The sequence below is a fragment of the Kluyveromyces lactis genome, assembly GCF_000002515.2.
Source record: "Kluyveromyces lactis strain NRRL Y-1140 chromosome B complete sequence".
Lineage (NCBI taxonomy): Eukaryota > Fungi > Ascomycota > Saccharomycetes > Saccharomycetales > Saccharomycetaceae > Kluyveromyces > Kluyveromyces lactis.
The window spans coordinates 579568-598494 of NC_006038.1; the positions used below are offsets into that span (position 1 = coordinate 579568).

General features: G+C 39.9%; 10 protein-coding genes and 2 non-coding genes across 12 annotated transcripts, besides 1 other annotated feature; 9 read left to right on the top strand and 3 right to left on the bottom strand.

The window, feature by feature from the left end:
- Positions 1 to 301: 301 nt before the first annotated feature.
- PEX1 (AAA family ATPase peroxin 1) lies at positions 302 to 3295 on the bottom strand (the record flags this gene model as incomplete). The annotated part of the gene is made up of 1 exon (XM_451825.1): positions 302 to 3295. One exon carries the CDS (start codon positions 3293 to 3295, stop codon positions 302 to 304), a length of 2994 nt encoding a protein of 997 aa, XP_451825.1.
- A 232-nt stretch (positions 3296 to 3527) lies between these two features.
- APS2 (Aps2p) lies at positions 3528 to 3974 on the top strand (the record flags this gene model as incomplete). Its single annotated transcript, XM_451826.1, has 1 exon — positions 3528 to 3974. One exon carries the CDS (start codon positions 3528 to 3530, stop codon positions 3972 to 3974), a length of 447 nt encoding a protein of 148 aa, XP_451826.1.
- On the bottom strand, positions 3971 to 4597 carry CDC8 (bifunctional thymidylate/uridylate kinase; the record flags this gene model as incomplete). The annotated part of the gene is made up of 1 exon (XM_451827.1): positions 3971 to 4597. The coding sequence occupies one exon, from the start codon at positions 4595 to 4597 to the stop codon at positions 3971 to 3973; it is 627 nt and encodes a 208-aa protein (XP_451827.1).
- A 199-nt stretch (positions 4598 to 4796) lies between these two features.
- On the top strand, positions 4797 to 4895 carry KLLA0_B06578r. The gene is made up of 2 exons: positions 4797 to 4836; positions 4859 to 4895. It is a non-coding gene; the product is annotated as a tRNA-Tyr (tRNA).
- A 426-nt stretch (positions 4896 to 5321) lies between these two features.
- Positions 5322 to 6848, top strand: CDC14 (phosphoprotein phosphatase CDC14; the record flags this gene model as incomplete). Its single annotated transcript, XM_451828.1, has 1 exon — positions 5322 to 6848. One exon carries the CDS (start codon positions 5322 to 5324, stop codon positions 6846 to 6848), a length of 1527 nt encoding a protein of 508 aa, XP_451828.1.
- A 175-nt stretch (positions 6849 to 7023) lies between these two features.
- Positions 7024 to 7839, bottom strand: ECO1 (Eco1p; the record flags this gene model as incomplete). Its single annotated transcript, XM_451829.1, has 1 exon — positions 7024 to 7839. The coding sequence occupies one exon, from the start codon at positions 7837 to 7839 to the stop codon at positions 7024 to 7026; it is 816 nt and encodes a 271-aa protein (XP_451829.1).
- Positions 7840 to 8395: 556 nt separating this feature from the next.
- Positions 8396 to 8837: a long terminal repeat (solo LTR).
- Positions 8838 to 8850: 13 nt separating this feature from the next.
- KLLA0_B06688r lies at positions 8851 to 8923 on the top strand. Its single transcript has one exon. It is a non-coding gene; the product is annotated as a tRNA-Ala (tRNA).
- A 330-nt stretch (positions 8924 to 9253) lies between these two features.
- DAS2 (putative uridine kinase DAS2) lies at positions 9254 to 9883 on the top strand (the record flags this gene model as incomplete). The annotated part of the gene is made up of 1 exon (XM_451831.1): positions 9254 to 9883. One exon carries the CDS (start codon positions 9254 to 9256, stop codon positions 9881 to 9883), a length of 630 nt encoding a protein of 209 aa, XP_451831.1.
- A 248-nt stretch (positions 9884 to 10131) lies between these two features.
- Positions 10132 to 11937, top strand: TCM62 (Tcm62p; the record flags this gene model as incomplete). Its single annotated transcript, XM_451832.1, has 1 exon — positions 10132 to 11937. The coding sequence occupies one exon, from the start codon at positions 10132 to 10134 to the stop codon at positions 11935 to 11937; it is 1806 nt and encodes a 601-aa protein (XP_451832.1).
- A 498-nt stretch (positions 11938 to 12435) lies between these two features.
- GCV1 (glycine decarboxylase subunit T) lies at positions 12436 to 13617 on the top strand (the record flags this gene model as incomplete). The annotated part of the gene is made up of 1 exon (XM_451833.1): positions 12436 to 13617. One exon carries the CDS (start codon positions 12436 to 12438, stop codon positions 13615 to 13617), a length of 1182 nt encoding a protein of 393 aa, XP_451833.1.
- Positions 13618 to 14604: 987 nt separating this feature from the next.
- Positions 14605 to 16371, top strand: SAM3 (bifunctional polyamine/amino acid permease SAM3; the record flags this gene model as incomplete). The annotated part of the gene is made up of 1 exon (XM_451834.1): positions 14605 to 16371. The coding sequence occupies one exon, from the start codon at positions 14605 to 14607 to the stop codon at positions 16369 to 16371; it is 1767 nt and encodes a 588-aa protein (XP_451834.1).
- A 561-nt stretch (positions 16372 to 16932) lies between these two features.
- On the top strand, positions 16933 to 18924 carry QDR3 (Qdr3p; the record flags this gene model as incomplete). The annotated part of the gene is made up of 1 exon (XM_451835.1): positions 16933 to 18924. One exon carries the CDS (start codon positions 16933 to 16935, stop codon positions 18922 to 18924), a length of 1992 nt encoding a protein of 663 aa, XP_451835.1.
- Positions 18925 to 18927: the final 3 nt, after the last annotated feature.

Genomic DNA, 18927 nt, shown 5'->3' on the forward strand with positions numbered 1-18927 from the left:
TATACACGTTATTGTATACATATTGACTATCTCTGTCCTATCTGTCCTATCTACTATGCATATTATATATATATCAATTTCGCCATATGTCGCCAGACATTGCCGTATTATCATTCTCACTGTGCTATATCTATGCTTTTTCCGCTTCTCTGGGGTATAGTGAGAAAATCAGGGAGGGAAAATGAGGAAGAGTCAGGGTAACAGTGTACACTACTAGCACATGCATGTGTTGGCGCATGTGGTTATACATGTGGTGGTGCCAGTACCATGTGTATGGAATGTCTGTGAAGAATGTCTTCTGCTATGCCAATGTAGTTCTTCCTCCGACCTCTTGGGAGGCTTCTCCTGAGGGCATCTTTCCCTCTCTATCTCCGATGAATTTCTGGTATATATGGCTTAGTTTTTGTAATTCATGAGTCGAAATGCTGGGTTTCGCTTCTTGACATGCGTCGAGCATGTCGTGCGTGGATATGGTTGGTTTCACGGATTGTACCGATTTGGAATTGCCATTCAACGTCGTAGCGTTTTCGAGTAGTTCTGTGATTCTGTCCATAGTTTCCTTGGTAACGGGTTTATCGCCTAGTGAGATGTAGTCTAGTTGTTGTTGTTGTTGTTGTTGTTGTTGTTGTTGTTGTTGTTGTTGTTGTTGTTCTTGCATGGCTGAAGGCTGGCGATCCTCTTGTGTTTCCGCGTCTAAAGACCTGTGTACTGCTTTCAAATATGCATTGTAACTCATACCTTGCAAATCAGCACCGGTGAACCCTTCAGTTCTTATTGCTATCTCATGTAGATCCAAATCATCCTCCGTGTCCATCTTCAACGTTACAGCGCGTAATATATCCTCTCTTTCTGTGACATCTGGGATGTCACATATCACACTCTTGTCTAGACGGCCCGGTCTTAGCAATGCAGAATCGATAAGGTCCGGTCTGCTAGTGGCCGCTAGCACGTACACTCCATCGAGCCCCTCAGCACCGTCCATTTGGGTCAACATTTGGTTCACCACACGGTCAGTAACCCCGGTAGAGTCGTGACCTCTCTTTGGTGCAATGGAATCGAACTCATCAAAAAAGAGGATACACGGTTTCGCAGCCTGAGCTCTATCAAAAAGATCTCGTACGCTTTGTTCTGATGCACCGATGTACTTGTTCAAGATTTCTGGACCCTTGACGCTGATGAAATTTAGCCCGCACTGTTGGGCCACTGCACTGGCCAACATTGTCTTACCACAGCCGGGGTACCCGTACAACAGTATACCTGACCTCAACCTTAGTGGGGAACTGGCAAAAATCGGTGCGTATTTCGTGGGCCATTCTAAAGTCTCTAATAGTAGTCTTTTCGCGTTGGTGAGTCCACCAATATCAGACCATTTCACACCTGTACTCTTTTGTAATTTCACTGAGCGTAATGATGCTGGTGTAAATCCAGTAAGGCATGATTCCATCAACTCTCTGGTCAAAGTTAACGACGTGTCACTTGAAGTCAATAGTTCATAGAAGAACCTGTCCACTACTAACCTGAGATCAGCTGGCGAGTAACCCTCCGTTTCTATTGAGATATCTGCAATGTTCAAATCTGATTTTAAGTCGATGTCCTTTTCCTGTAGCAGTTGATTCAAAATGTCGTTTCTCTGGTATCTGGTAGGTGGCTTCAAAGTCCATATGTCTCCAATGAACTGCTTTTGAGAGAAAATTTTGTTTAAACTTTCTGATGATTTTGCAGTCATGACAATCTTAATGCAGTCGGGGTTCTTATTCATGATTTGTTCAGCTTCATTCATCATGATTTGCGTTAACTTGGTCGATGGCTGTGAGTAGAAGTTGCTCGATGAAGGTTGTTCCTCTGATGTCTTAATCGCAGAAAATAGCGAGTCCGCATTATCTAACAAGATAATGGAAGGCGCATGCCAGTATGCAATGTGCAATAGTTCAGAGATGTATTGTTTAGTTTTTGCTAGATTTGTAGAGTCTGGGATTGAATCACAATTGATATAGTTTACATGATACCCCGAATTTATTAGATCATGTCTGAGATTTTCTAATATTATGGACTTACCCATCCCTGCTCCACCCTGAATAAGGAACGAATTGGACATTGCTAACGGACTCTTAACAGCGTTGATAATCTCATGGTACATTTCAGTAATCCCCACAATTTGGGCCGGTTTGCTTAGAACTTTCTGAGCTGTGAACGATAGGTCTTTGGACTCTCCCAATTCAATGAGCTTCTCATTTGGAACCAAGCCAAACGGTACTTTTTTACCCTTCCCCAAATTCTTAAAATCCAAGGAGAATGGATGCCCACCAGGAACGATGAGACCATTGGTCAAAACTTTAAGGAGTCTCAATTTCTCAATATAATGTTCAAGTTCCGCAGAAACCTCAGAGTTCGGATGTATGATAACTTTGAACGCTACTTCGGGAATCTTAACATAAGTTATCTTGATTTTGTAACCATTTGTCGGAGATAATTTTAGAACATGCCTCAACAGTTCACTCACTTTAACGTCATCGTCGGCCAAAGAACTGTCTTGAATTACTCTGCAACATATCTCATCAGGTTGCACTCCATCGATTCCTTCTTTTTCCTTCAGGCCTTCAATGGGATTCTGGACAAGACTCACCAAAGAATAATCATGTTGAGGACCCTTTAATGCTATTGTGAAACCAATTAACTCTTCACCCAGAAGGGTCCTCTTTACAACACGTTCCGAGCCATTGATAACTAGCGTTTCATTGTCAAAGTTTTCCTCTTTAACCTTGGGAGAAACTATAACCAGTGTATCGTTTGTCAATCTTCCAACTTCTATGTCCTGTGGGGAAATGCTGTTGATGGTGAATTTGCATACAAGGTTTTGCATGAAACATAACAATTTCGCTCTTTGCTTCACTAATCTTGTTTGATACAATATCTGATCCTGAAAATATGCTGAGTTTGCATCAATTCTCTCCCAGTCTTGAAACGTATTGGGTTCAACGTATACTTCATTAACAAAGGTGTCATTCCCGTACCTTTTCACCGAAATATCAACCAATTGGCCCATCTGGAGTCTATACTCACCAGCTAAAATAGCATTCATCTCTAAGATGTGATCAGACCCATGGAAATTTTTGGAACTCTGACCATCCCAACCGACATAAGCATCAGAATTGATCCTGATTCCAAACTCTTGAATCGGTATGTTAGATTGATCAAGTAATTGGCATACTTTATTCGGAAGCCGCACCAAATTTGAGTCTAATTCCTGCGAAAACACCACCCTCAATCCTTGGAAACTTAGCTCCTGACCGTTCATCCTCGTAGATATGTCTCAATTGATCTGAGGAACCTTTTTTACTATGTAATTTAAAAGGCAATGATTATCTTCTTAATTATGCCCGAACTTTGTTATTATAATCGTGATAACATTGAAAAATGACCGTTTCTTGAATATGAAATAAATAACTCCACTCGCACAGTAAAGAAGTTGCCAAAGGGATTGGTAAGGGAGTAACGATCGAGACTTGGAATAATAACGGAAAGCAGCTATGCCAGTGCAATTTATATTGTGTCTAAACAAACAAGGGATAGTGAGACTACTCAGATGGTTCGAGAAGCTAGATACTTCTCAGTACGCTACGCATCAAGAATACATCCGTCAAGTGTTCAAAGTAATATCGCAACGAGACCATAGACGTCAGAGCAATTTCATTGAATTCTCGAAGCATACGAAATTAGTGTACAAGGGATATGCTGGATTATATTTTGTCATGGGAGTAGATAAACAGGATGAAGAATTGATATATTTGTCACAAATACATCTTTTTGTAGAAGTTTTGGATTCCTTCTTTGGGAACGTATGTGAATTGGACATTCTATTCAACTTTTACAAGACGTATTTGGTAATGGATGAAATGTTCATTGCAGGGGAGATACAAACCACGTCGAAAAAAGAGTTATTGGAACGAATCGGTCAATTAGATAGGTTAAATTAGAAGTATACACATTCACCTAGTTCTTTATTTATAACGTCATGAATCAATGGTTTAATCTCGGAGAATACTTCGTCAATCGATTTGTCTGATACATCGATAACAATTCTATTTGAGTCTTTTATTTGGTCAAATACGTTGAAGAAAGTATCACGTACCTGTCTCTGGAACTCAACCTTTTCGTATCTTTCTTCTCCAAACCCCTCACGATCCCGCATGTTCGATGAATTCGAAAAGAATAAAGTCAAATCAGGTTTCAGCAATCCTTTATCGGGATTGAAGCACCAAGAAATATCCATACCCTGGATCCCTTTAGCTGCCGAATATGCAACTCCGGAATATACGTATCTATCCAGCACTACGTGTTTCCCGGCCTTCAACATGGAATGAATCTCTTCTTTTAACTCCCATCTATTAGCAGAGAAAAGAAGATGTATCGACTGAGCTGGAAGCTCGAAATCCTTATCTGTAAGGTATTGGTTAATCAACTGACCAATCTTAGTTGTTCTATCTGGGAATTTAATCAAAACGGCATCATTTCCTAATGCGTTGACCACATTTTCACACTGGGTAGACTTGCCAGTTCTATCCAGACCCTCAATCAAGATCAATTTACCTCGTACCATGGTTCTAATCTCTCTTACGGACACTCTTGAGTCCGCATTTCCTATAAAAGATGCTAAAATTGCAATTCTCACTCAGAACAATGGTACCTTACGCGATACGTTATCTTATTTTTAATGTACATTTCACCAGTATCCAGAAGGGTTTGTAAATTGATAGTGTACCTGAAAATGCCACTTGGCCCTCAACTACAATTAGTACCTCTCGGTAGCCAAGTTGGTTTAAGGCGCCAGACTGTAATTTGAAAACACAAAGCAATTTGTAATCTGGAGATCGGGCGTTCGACTCGCCCCCGGGAGACTTCTTTTTGTTTTTTCTTCTACCTGTAATTCAAAGGCAATTGACGCACCCTAAACCGTCTCTCTTTTTATAAGGACCAACCATAAAAATTATTGGCAACTGACTTCTTTCAGTAGCTATATATTCCTTCAATTGCTGCAAATACTTATCCTACCTTTCCTTGAGCATGTATGCATCTCTTTATTCCACGTCTGCAACAATCGTTTTGGTTTCCCTCTGTTAGTAAATTGACAAAGACTGAAAAACCAAAACAATTAAATTTTCGAAAACAGAAAGCTGCAAGAATGTTCACAGAGGGAAGCTGGTCGTTGATACAGCCATTGTTGGGTTCTTCCAAGGTCATTTACTAGTCTAGATTACGCTTTAAGTTAGTGGGTTTGATTTGGTGTGCGTAGCAGTGTGGTTTCAATATTATTTTGTTGAACAATGGGTAAGCGTCTTTCTATGGATAATACCATAGAATTTTTGAAAGGAAGGGTTTACCTTGGAGCGTATGACTATGTTCCAGAGGATGACGATGAAGTCGTGTATTTTACCGTTGAAAACACACTTTTCTATAATAGATTTCATCTTGATTTTGGACCCATGCATATCGGACACTTGTACCGTTACGCTGTAATATTTCATGAGATCTTGAATGATCCAGAGAATTTCCAGAAAGCGGTGGTTTTTTATTCGTCTACATCGACGAGACAACGCGCAAACGCTGCTTGTATGCTGTGTTGCTACATGGTATTGATCCAGGGTTGGACTCCTCATCAAGTTTTGCAGCCGTTGGCTCAAGTAGATCCTCCGTTTATGCCATTTAGAGATGCAGGTTATTCGAACGCCGATTTTGAAATTACAATTCAAGATATAGTATATGGTATCTGGAGAGCAAAAGAGAATGGATTGATTGATCTTTCGAATTTCCAATTAGAAACTTATGAAAAATATGAAAGAGTAGAGAATGGTGATTTAAACGCATTGACTCCAGATTTCATTGCTTTTGCTTCGCCACAAGAGGAGATGCGCCGACACCAAGCATTATCTTCTGCGACTAAGTCCCACTTGAATCAACCCTTCCGTAAAGTGTTGGATTATTTTAAAGAGAACGATGTTCAATTGGTCGTTAGATTAAACTCCCATCTTTACAACAAGAAACATTTCGAAGATATCGGCATACAGCATCTGGATATGATTTTTGAAGATGGAACTTGTCCCGATTTATCAATTGTGCAAAATTTCGTAGGGGCAGCAGAAACCATAATAAAGCAAGGCGGTAAAATCGCAGTCCATTGTAAGGCCGGGTTAGGAAGAACAGGATGTTTAATCGGTGCGCATTTGATATACACTTACGGATTCACTGCAAATGAATGCATTGGGTTCTTGAGATTTATGAGACCTGGTATGGTTGTTGGACCTCAACAGCATTGGTTGTATCTAAATCAAAATTCTTTTAGAGAATGGAAATATACCATGCGGTTATCACAGGAACCAAGCGATGTGATCGGAGGACTATACCCATTGATCACCGTGGAAGAGTATAAGCAGCAAAAGAGAAAGAAGAAAGTAAATTACGAAGCAGAATATACCCAAGATGATCATACAATGACTCCTCCGTCTGTATCAAAGAAAACAATAGGCTTTCAAAAGAACTCGCATACCGCAGTACCTCAACAATCTCCTGGTCAACCAAGAAAGGGACATGGAGGCAACACAATCGAAGACATCAACAAGAAGGAAAACCAGGTTGCCGCCAAGATTACCGATAATAACAGTGACATAGATGATTCCATGAATACTGATAATAGCATGAAAACGTCTCCAAATGACACAAGACAAGTTAACAACTCGTCTATAGAAGACACAGACGCATTGAGACAAATTCTGCCTAAAAACAGACGTCTGGCGTCATCAAACGGAAAAAGAACCACCAGTGGGGTCAGAAAGATATCGTCGAGTAAGAGATAGAGATTGACCGTTGTACGAATATTTTGCCTGTGTTGGTTACAGTTTTGCAAGTAGAAACCAAATCAGCTTTCATATCAATTTCACATAATTACACGCTTTGGTTGCAACCGTCTATGCAGTTGGATGCTTCTCTTTTATTCGTTTCGTTATTCATCTACTTGCATACTAATATGTATCATATGTAACACGGTATTAAAAGTTTTCCTGAGCGATGTTTTGCAGCATTATAGCTTTTAGCCAATATGCTACCGCTTTGGCTTGGTTGTGACCATGCCAGTTCCCATTTATTGACAATACATCCGTATATTGATTTCTTCCTTGCGACCTCTAGTAGTCTTGTAGCAATGCCATGTTGCCTTTGATTTCTACATACCCATATTCTCGATATTCCCAGTTTGACGTCCGGTACTACATTCGGTACTATGGCTTTGGTGTCCAATACCATCCATTTACCTCGGTTGGTATTCTCGATGTACTCGATTGTAATAACTCCAACAGCTCTATTCTTCTTTACGTAGATAAACGCTTTACCTTGTGATTTGCCGGACTTATCCACCTCAGACCAAAAAGCATTCTCATCATGAGGTGCATTTAATTCTTCATTTACAATTGACATCAAGTCGAGTGCAGCCTTCACTTCGTTAGCTTTCTTTGGAGAAATCATGACAATGTACTCATCTTCTTCATATAAGGTTTGGGACGGGAGTTGAAAGGACATCACTTTTTTATCCTTTTCAGACACCATTGAATATTTCAGTTGTTTCTCTGTTTTAAGAGCCTCTACTCTATTAATGATGTCGCCCCAACTCTGAGACCACCTTTTCCCATTTAAATGTAAGTCATGATATCTTTTGTGCTGCACCAGATCACTAGGAGAATTAGTGCTATAAGTTATCGAACACTTCGGACATTTTACCAGAGTTGGGGTCGATTTAAACTGTAACGTGGCTTGAATAGACTTTTTAGTCTTTGGTGACCGATATTTGGACATGTACGGTTGATTGGAGAGCTTTGATTGGTGGCAATTTACTGACGCGTTTTTACTTTTGATAATTACACGTTAGAAAGTGTAGATCGATTTATATTTCAGGTTGAAACAAGGGTATTGTTCATGAGAGAAAACTGGTAAGAACGGTAAGCAAAGAGATGCTGCATTTACCATATATGCCTCTGTGTATCCAGTTTATGCAATAGGGAACCAATTACGAGAAAATCGTGTATTCTTCCTTAGAGCTAATGGAGTTTGTCACATGGTTACCATGTTGTGGTATGTGACTATACATGTCACGTGGCTTTGATCTTATCAGATCTTTATTAGAAGAATCCATCTTGATTAGCTATATATCTCCTAGAATAATTAGATGCACCTGGTGTCTGTAGATCTGATTCCTACTAATTAGTAGATTAGATCTGAGTACTGGTTTATATACTTTGTTATGTGTCAGTGACACAAAACCATTATTAACCGCCTATTATATTTGTATTACCCGGTCATGCGTTATGACTAGTTCCAACAGTCTGTATACTAGTTCTACATTCTTATAACATGTCGTAAGATAGACTTAAGACAAGCCAGACGAGAGGTCATGTGAGCTAGCCAGCACACGGCAGAGTTCCAAGACGTCAGTGACTGGGCATATGGATCCTGTGGTATCCAGAGGGATGACCTAGATGGATCATAGACGGTCACGTGATGGTCTTGAGTGCGCGTGGAGGACGGTAGCTGCACAAAACCTACAAGGGCATGGAGGCAATGAGTTGCCATGACGAAGTCTGACGACCATCCGAGTATATAAGTCGAGTATAAAAGGCTGAGCTATGTTGCGACCTCTTGGGGAGGTTGGATGCAACAAGAGAAAGAAGAGCAAGGACGCATATACTCAACGATCTAGCTAAATAGATTATATTATATTCGTTATATTGTTTGATATCAACGATCCCTCATCAGGCGATTAATCAATCAACTATCATCCAAACCATATCACAACATAACATATTAATTGGGCGTGTGGCGTAGTTGGTAGCGCGCTCCCTTAGCATGGGAGAGGTCTTCGGTTCGACTCCGGACTCGTCCATAATTTTTTGACTTTTTGAAAAGCCATTTCAGCATTAATTTCTCAGTACATAAAATTACTATGTGTATGCCAAGAGTCCCAGCTCCTTTTATGAGAGATCGTATTTTTTGATTAGACCATTGCTGCGTTACAGTTTTCAACCCTCAATATTTATTATCACGACTATTCAAGCAGTAATCGCCTAATCATTGTTCATTCGGGATATTGATGAATTAAGTCATAAAAGAAAAATATGCACTTTTAGACGACCAGGGAGACAACTGTTGAATACAAACACGGCGAACAGCAGGTCTTTCAAATACTGTTTTGATCATTAGTTAAGGCAAAGTAATGTTGCATCGTATAGTTATCAACATTGCTGGCGGTCATTATGCTGGTGCTTTGCAAACCACCAAAGAAATCGAATCCAAACTACTGGGAATATTCAAGCATGATGTTAGAGTAATTGATCTCGATGAACGTGCCATCGCACCGAGACAGTATTCAGACAAAGATTACGATTTCGAAAGTATTATACATGAAATTAAAAACGTAAGCTCAAAAGGGGATTTAGTGATAATTTTGGTATGCGGCTGTTACTCATTATTCGACTCGAAACTATGCGACTTATCTTCTTTGAAAGTGTTTGTGGATAGCGATGGCGATAAACGGTTGATCAATCTAATACAGCAAAAACATGTTATCACTGGGGATGATCTAGAATCCTGTATTTCTTATTACATGGACCATCTTCGTCCAGAAATGATAAATTATATAGATCCAAGCAAAACGAAAGCAGATATCATCATTCCTTCGGCAAATGATGCGTTGGGTACAGCAATAATTGTTGATGGTATAGTTAAGGTGGTGGAACAGTATCAAGGTGGCGGGTCCAATGATACAAAAAAGCTTTTCCCACAATTGGATTTCAATTTAGAAAGGATGGAACTTCAAAAGGAAAGATACTACGAATTGAGTTGATTTCACTCTTATGTGCGATAGTCTTCTCGTTAAAATTGTTACTGACCACAAACCAAGAGCCTGTATCAACAAAGCTTCTTCTGAGTTCTATAACGGAAGTATGTGTGTAGTGTGGCTAATCTTTAATAATGGAAAATGGTCACGGGACCGACAGTATTAAATCCAGTTTTTTTCCTTAGAAATGTGTAGAACTTCGGCATAAGCAGCATATTTCCAATCCTCATCTGTTAAGAAAATAATGAGGAATTATGAACCTTCACAGAAGTAGAGTCACAGTAGGGCACTGTGAACCTGCCGTTACTCGAGCAGTTCTGAAGTATAGCAACTTTTGGGATTCAGGATCGTGGGTAAGCCATAGTACGTTGAGAGGTGGAAAGATGATACGATTTTGCAGGTCAATTAAGACATTGCATACTCCTACTCACTTTACCGATGCCACTGTTCGGTCTAATTTGATGAGTAAGGTCAAGTTGTTAGACGAAATCTTGAGTCGTATTAGCTATGATAGAAGCGTACTATACACCCCAAAGTATAAAAGAATACCGCAGTTGGTTACGGCTAAAGATACAGTGCGTATGGGTACTTTGGTTCGTAACTTCATTGATAATATCACGATGGATCAAGCCTATGATGTGAGTAAACAATTGGATCCTAAGGAAAAATTAGGGAAAGTTGGTTTAGAGCTGTTCCTCGAATGCAATAAAAACCATATTACTCCGTTGAGTACCCACTTAGCTGTAATGATGTTGGATACGTATAATCGATATTCCAATGAGGTCGGATTTTTGGAAATGATGCTAGAAGAATTGAGAGATGCACAGTCTTATTTAATGGAAAATAGGTTCATGATCGAAAAGAATGAAGATATAGACATGCTAATAGATAAGCTAGCATTTACACAGCAAGATGCCACCACTATGAAAAATGTGATGGATCAGTTGAACTACGAGTTGCCCTCAGATGACATTGTTAGAGTCGTTAGAGGTAACACAATGGAGGACACTATTGATCTATCCAAGGGGTGGAAATATCGAGCTGGTGTGCTTGATACTAATGAACCATATCTGAGGTCGTTGCAAATTGATAAGAAGAAGTTGGTTACCGTCTCAGAATCAAGCTTAGTGCTAATATTTGATGGTACTTTACGGGACGCTGATAAAATCCAACCTTCGCTTCATTACGCCACCAAACAGAAGCAATCGTTATTGTTGATTGTTAATGGAGATGTTACTGGAGATGCACTCGCTGCTATCACCATCAATAACAATAAGAATAACCGCAATGGTAATCCATCTAAGACGATTATATTGAAGTATTTCGACAAAGATCATGATAACATTTCATTACAAGAAAACTACGATCTTGTCAAATTCTGTCAGCTACCTCAAGGATTAGGCTCCATATATTCGCCGAAATTCAGTGAATACGTTCCAAGTTCCGCATCTGCGAATCTATTTTTTGGTTCCATGGAGGCCATCAAGGCCACCACAGGCGAATGCTTTCTTTACAACCCTAGTGCTGCTCTTGATGACGAAATTAAGAACAGGTCATTACAGACAACTCTTACCCTTAACGTTGGTGGACAGTCGGAGTTTGAAATAGATCAAAGACGTGCATCGCTAGACAATATCTTGAATAACACAATGTGTCATGGGTTAGCAGAAGGTTTTGTTCCCAGTCACGGAATAGCATTGGCCAAGGCAGCTAGTTATCTTTCGCAACAACCCTTGAAAGACGATTCCTTGATGGCTAAGACTGTACGTGCCGAACTTATCGAAACACTAACATTACCAATGGATCAAGCACTTCAAAATAAGTTTGGTTCGAATAGATTCTCAAGAGCTAAGCTGGTCTCTGATACCATGAATGTCAGATCTTTTCAGAATGCATACTTACCAGGATATAAAAAAGAGGTGAATGCTCTCACTACGGGGAACATTGAACCTTGGAATAAACTAAATCACACCCTAGACAATGTCGCTGGTTTTGCCAAATTAATCACCAGTTGCAATACATATGTTACGAGGATATTTGATAAACCTAAAAGGGAATGATAAATCGAGAACCTTTCTTTTAAGAGTTGCTGTCTGATATCATTAAGGCATCGTTGATTAGTTATTGTTAACCATCCATCAATTTGTATATACACTTAGTTTTGATTTTGAAATGAAACCTGTACATATTAACGTAAACTTGTAGTTAGAGTTACCTAAAGCAACAAGAAAACAAAGCTAAAACATTATCTTCATCGCCATGCTGCTTTTAATGATAACAGAACGGGCAACTCCCGGCAGTTGGGCAAGTAAGCTGACGTTTGTTGCTTCCTTGTCTGTATATTCTGTTTTGACTTGACCATGATTCAAATTTGACTTGGTTTCACATGATGCGAAAAGCCCGATTTCTGCGTATATAAAGCATCCTGACTCCGACAAGAACCCTCTAAGAAACTCATTGTAGAAGAGCGATAACTTGCAGTGCCGATCCCATCTGAAGAAATTGCAGTTTATATAAAGACAGCTGAACAACACTAAGTCTAATTTCGGCGATTGAAGATGTTACAGTTCAGAAGATTTAACAGTTCCAGCCCGGGATCTGCTGCTTTGAAGAAGACTGCATTGTATGACTTACATGTGTCACTAGGGGGTACTATGGTCCCTTTTGCCGGTTACAGCATGCCAGTATTATACAAGGGTGCTACCCATATCGAATCTCACCAATGGACCAGAGAACATGCTGGCTTGTTCGATGTTTCCCATATGTTGCAAAGTACTTTAAAGGGGCCAAAATCGATCGAGTTCTTACACAAAGTGACACCAACAGATTTCAAAGCTTTGGAACCTAAAAACGGTACGCTATCCGTTCTATTGAATGAAAACGGTGGTATTGTTGATGATACTTTAATAACTAAAATCAATGACGAAGAGTTCTACATTGTGACGAACGCAGGTTGCATTGAAAGAGATACGGAATTCCTGAAAGACGAATTGAGTAAAATATCTGAAGGTGTATCATGGGAAACTCTCAAGGATAGATCATTGTTAGCGTTGCAAGGTCCACAAGCTCGTTATGCGTTGGCCAAGTTAGTGAAGCATGGTGACTTGAAGACTCTATACTTTGGACAAAGGGATGATTTCGAATTAACGGAGAATATATCAGCACAGGTTGCTAGATCTGGATACACAGGTGAAGATGGGTTTGAAATAAGTGTATTGAATAAGGATGCCGCATTATTAGCCCAGCTGTTGTTAGATCAGCCAGAGGTGAAACCTATCGGTTTAGCTGCAAGAGACAGTTTAAGACTAGAGGCAGGAATGTGTCTCTATGGTCACGAATTGAGCGAATCCATAACACCAGTGGAGGCAGCATTGAACTGGGTCATTAGCAAGTCAAGACGTGATGGTTCCTTGGGGAAATTCAACGGATTTGACAATATCATCGCTCAGATCAAGGATAAATCATATGACAAAGTCAGAGTTGGTTTCAAATATCAAGGTAAGGGACCAGCTGCCAGACAAGACACCCCAATTCTAAACGATTCAGATGAACAAGTTGGTGTTGTCACCTCGGGAAGTGCATCCCCTTCCTTAGACGGTATCAACATTGGACAAGCCTATGTGAAAAAGGGTCTTCACAAGAAGGGTACTCAACTAAAAGTTCAAGTGAGAAAGAAGACTTACCCAATTGAGATCGTCAAGATGCCATTGGTGCCCACACATTACTACCGTCCAGAGTAAATATGATGGATTTAACTATTCTAACGAATGACTTTTCACATTATTATATTGTTTCTTCCTCTCCTCTTTCGTCCCACCTTATCCGTACATAAAATATGTAGAAACTATCAGATAGCTAGCCCTTGGCGATCAAGAAACATTCCAAAAACTGTGCTGGATCTGGCCGTAAAGAACAATTTACATTGTGGTCTCTCTTCCTCTTAACTCTCTGCAGAGTGCGGAATACGTAGTTATCAAAAAGAAGAAACTTCTGCCTTTTCGTCGTATTAAGTAATCGCAGGTACAAAAAGCGAAAAAGACACCACAGCTGGCGAAAAGAAAGAGTAGCGTAACAGTGGGCACAGACGTTTCAGCGACCATTTGGTAGCTGGAAACACCGCTCGATGGTTCCAATCAAATTTTTCACCTTTCATTTCCTGCCATTGTAGTTCAATAAGCGAGTTCCATGGCATGTTTCTGACTAACGATTTTAGGAGCTCGAGAGTATTTTGACACCATTCCTTGCATGCGGCTGAGAGACAGGAAAGCGAATGTTTTCCATCGTATTATATGGCAGTTAAAGGTATGCTACCCATCTATCAGCATCCGATGTGGTACGGTGGCTGCAAAGGAGATAAGAATGCCATAAAAGTTGCCCGTGCACACTGTGTATTTCTTTATTTCTGTAGTCTTTATTGTGGATGTCTTCGAGTCAACTCATTCATGTTTTCATGAATATAAATACGAATACAAAAAATGCGCCTGTGGATTTGCTGAAGAAAAATCTATGAGCTGATGACATCGAAAATTAACCACAGTGTTGGGAAAGGGTACCAGGAGTGGCCTGAGTTACCGTCGTCCTTATTACAGTCTGGGTTTATATCAAGCTAAATTGGAAAATTTGGTTCTGTTATTGTGAGATATACATCGCCAGCTTTTAATTCATCAAGATTGAGAATACTAAGCATCATTTACTCTTAGTGAAAACCTTTTCGGCAAACTATTATAATGACTGATTTGGCAAAAGATTTGGCTAAAGATCCAACCCAGGTATCTGAGAATTTCACACAATCTTTATATACCGATGAAGATGGCTCTAGATCGTTGTTCACCAGAGTCAAGGATTCTTTCAAGAGACAAGAACTTGTAGAAACTGAGGGCATAGATTTAGACACTTACAGTATGACAGATTACCAAAGGACTAATTATCTTTTAGCTAAGCAACCATATCAGAAAAATTTGTCACAGAGACATTTGACGATGATTGCTATTGGGGGGACGTTGGGAACAGGTCTCTTCATCGGTATCGGTTGGTCATTAGCATCGGGACCTGGTAATTTATTGATTGGATTTTTGCTTACTGGGTTGGCTATCTTTTGTGTTGTTCAGTGTGCTGCAGAATTATCATGTCAATATCCTGTTTCAGGGTCCTTTGCATCTCACGTATCAAGATTTGTAGACCCATCCTGGGGTTTCACCGTCACTACGAATTATTGTTTGGCATGGTCCATCTCTTTCCCGTCTGAACTTATTGGTTGTGCAATGACCATTGGTTATTGGGATAGCTCCGTTAACCCCGTAGTATGGGTCATCATATTTTGGTTATTCATCATGGCATTGAATCTATTTGGTGTTAGAGGTTTCGCAGAAACTGAATATGTCTTGTCTATCTTTAAAATCCTTGCCATCATAATATTTTTGATCATTGGAGTAGTCCTTATATGTGGTGGTGGACCTAACTCCAACGGATACATTGGAACCAAGTACTGGCATGATCCTGGGTCTTTCAAGGCGCCAGTTTTCAAATCACTATGTAACACATTCGTGTCTGCAGCCTTTTCCTTTGGTGGTACTGAATTAGTGGTTTTAACTGCAGCAGAATCAAGGAAAGTGGAATCAATATCTAGAGCAGCAAAGGGAACCTTCTGGAGAGTGATAGTCTTTTACGTGTCAACTGTTGTTGTTATCGGTTGTTTAGTACCTTACACTGATGAGAGATTACTCGGAGGTGACACCTCAGAGGATATCGCTGCATCACCCTTCGTCATCGCATTGGCAAACACAGGAAAATTCGGTGAAAGAGTGTCAAACTTCATGAATGCTGTCATTCTTATTGCTGTGCTCTCCGTTTGTAACTCATGTGTCTATGCTGCATCACGTGTGATACAATCTTTGGGAGCTTCTGGGCAATTACCATCGATTTGTGGATATGTCGATCGTAAGGGTAGACCTTTGTTTGGTATTCTTGTCGTGGGTCTTTTCGGGTTTTTGCCCTTCATTGTGGCTTCGAACAAAGTTAGCGAGGTATTTGATTGGTTGTTTGCCTTATGTTCTATTTCTTCGATGTTCATTTGGTTCTCCATTTGCTATTCTTATTTGCGTTATAGATGGGCATTAAAGAAACAGAACAGAAGTGCCGACGAAATTGCGTACAAATCGATGCTTGGAATTTGGGGGGCTTATTTGGGCTTACTTTTGAGTGCCCTGTTGATCGTAGGTGAAATTTACGTCTCACTTTTCCCTCTCGGCGAATCACCCAGTGCAGAAGCTTTCTTCAAATATTGTCTATCAATCCCCATAATGATCGCCGTTTACATTGGTCACAAGTCCTATACAGGGAATTGGAAATCATTTGTTATCCCACTCTCTGGTATCGACCTCGATACAGGATTGTCACATAGTGATGTTGAAATAATGAAACATGAATTAGAAATTCAAAGAGTCAAACTTGCATCTAAACCACTTTATTATAGAATTTTCAGATTTTGGTGCTAGTTCTTGTCATGATGATTTAATACCAACACAAACAGACACGTATCATCTATGCATCTTCAGGAACTAACAATCATGTAATCGAACATACTAGCATTCTTTTCATATTTTGTAGTCTAATTGAAAGTAATTAATCGCAGCTTGTGTTGTGAAGCTATTTAAATCGGAATTTAAGGAACCATGAGCGCAAGGCGACGGTATTTACGCTTCAACTAAATGAATATCGAACAACCATTCAACTGGAACCATTCAAGCTTTGACTTGAAAATAACTATCGAAAATGCCAAGCTTGTCCTTCTAGGAATAGCCTTCTTCTCTTGCGTTTCCCCACTCGAGAGGCATTTTTATTGCTCGCTTACGTTTATCCTTCCTGCACCTTTAAATTCCGATATGGAATTTTTTCGTAATGTCCAAAATTGCAACCATTTTAAAGGTAAAAAAGATCAATGAAGGATGAAGAATGAAAAGAATCAACAACTCGGTCTCTTCATTCTTACTGTTACTATACACTACTCCTAGATTCTGATAGTGGTAGCATCAATGGTGAAGTACCAGTAACTAAAGATGAGGGATCCAACAGAGTTACAACCTGTGCATTCATTGCCATCTTTACGATCCGGTACTAAATCAATAGCAAGCGATGAGGCATCTGAGCCTAAACAATTACATTCAGATAGCAGGATTAACTGTGGTGATGTCGCTGATCCTGATATACAGTATATTGGACCTAATACAGAAAAGGTAGAGTCCTTGAGTCAGAAAATTTCAAAGATAAGCAGTCTCCGAGATAAGTCCCTTGTTGTTCCCAGATCAGAAAGAAGAGGATTGCTTGCGAACCTAGCGATAATCCCGGAATATAAAGACTCTAGAGAGTATCCACGACACTTGAAGTCATTTATCGTACTTATCATTGCATATGGAGCTGTCATGGGTCCCATGGGAACTTCTATTATTTTCCCTGCAATTGGTCCTTTAGTAGCGGATTTCGATACATCGACGATAATGGTCGATGTCTCTGTTGGTATCTATTTATTGAGCCTTGGTATATTTCCAATATGGTGGTCATCTTTATCCGAAATAGAGGGCAGACGTACTGTATATGTACTTTCTTTTACTTTATTGACCGCATTCACTATCGGTAGCGCATTGTCCCCTAACATCTCCGCATTTATTGTATTCCGAATGTTACAAGGCGCATCAAGTGCAAGTGTTCAAAGTGTTGGTGCAGGAACTATATCAGACTTATTTATCCCAGAGGAAAGGGGTAAGAATTTGGGTTACTATTATCTTGGGACCTTGATGGCTCCTTTGCTATCCCCAATTATTGGTGCTTTATTGGTCAATAGATGGTCGTGGAGATCTACACAGTGGTTTATGGTCATACTTGCGGTTGTTAACGTCCTATTATTTACCTTACTATTGCCGGAGACTTTGAGAAGACAGGATACGTCTGCAGCCATAGCTATTATGTTAGCAGAGCGTAAACAGAAGCTTAATACCAGTGATATTGAAAACAATAATGGAACAACAATAGATGCAGAAGCGGAGTTACCTGATCAAAACCAAGTTGATGATGCTAGATTCTTGGAGGAAGCAGCCTCCCAATACGAGTCCCAGGAAGAATTAAAGAAGATTCGGTCTCATACTAGTACGATATGTACCAATATACCGGAGAATAACGATGCTGTTTATGATACTCATGTTCCACAGCTTTCTAAGATACGAACACATGATACAAAAATCGAAGAAAGAATCCGTCAAAATGACTTGTTGAGAGTCCAGACACAACTGCAAAATGAAGTTGAAAAGATTGAATCGTCAAAGCACACCACTAGTGATCGATGGAAAGAGGAACTCTATGTATATTTGGTAAAGCCATTGAAATCATTACATTTCTTGGCATACCCACCAGTCACATTGGCAATCATATTTAGTGCTATCTCATTTGCCATTCTTTATGTGGTGAATATGACCATCGAATACTGTTACACGCGTCCTCCCTACAATTTCAAACCACTTTACATTGGGTTACTCTATATTCCGAACTCAGTGACGTATATTATTGCATCCATCTATGGTGGTAGGTGGGTCGATAATCTATTGAAAAAGTATAAGGAAATGCATGGAATTATATCACCTGAGGCTCGTATTGGTTGGAATGTCGTTGTTGCTGTTGTAACTTTCCCAATAGGATTACTAGTCTTTGGATGGTGTTTGGATAAGAAAGAACACTGGGTGACACCCCTCGTAGGTACTGCAATATTTGGTTTTGCATCTATGATGACTATTGGTGCAACAGTTTCATACTTGGTCGATTCTTTGCCCGGAAGAGGTGCCACTGGAGTTGCACTCAACAACCTAATCAGAATGATTCTCGCAGCTACCTCGGTTTTCATAACGACGCCAATGTTAAAGGGAATGGGAGTTGGATGGACTTTCACGATGCTTGCTATACTAGTTGTTGTAAGTAGCGGAGTCCTTGTTATTTTGAAGTGGAAGGGTGACTACTTCCGTGACAATTATGACTTGCAAAAACTTTATGATAAGCTCGAATGACGG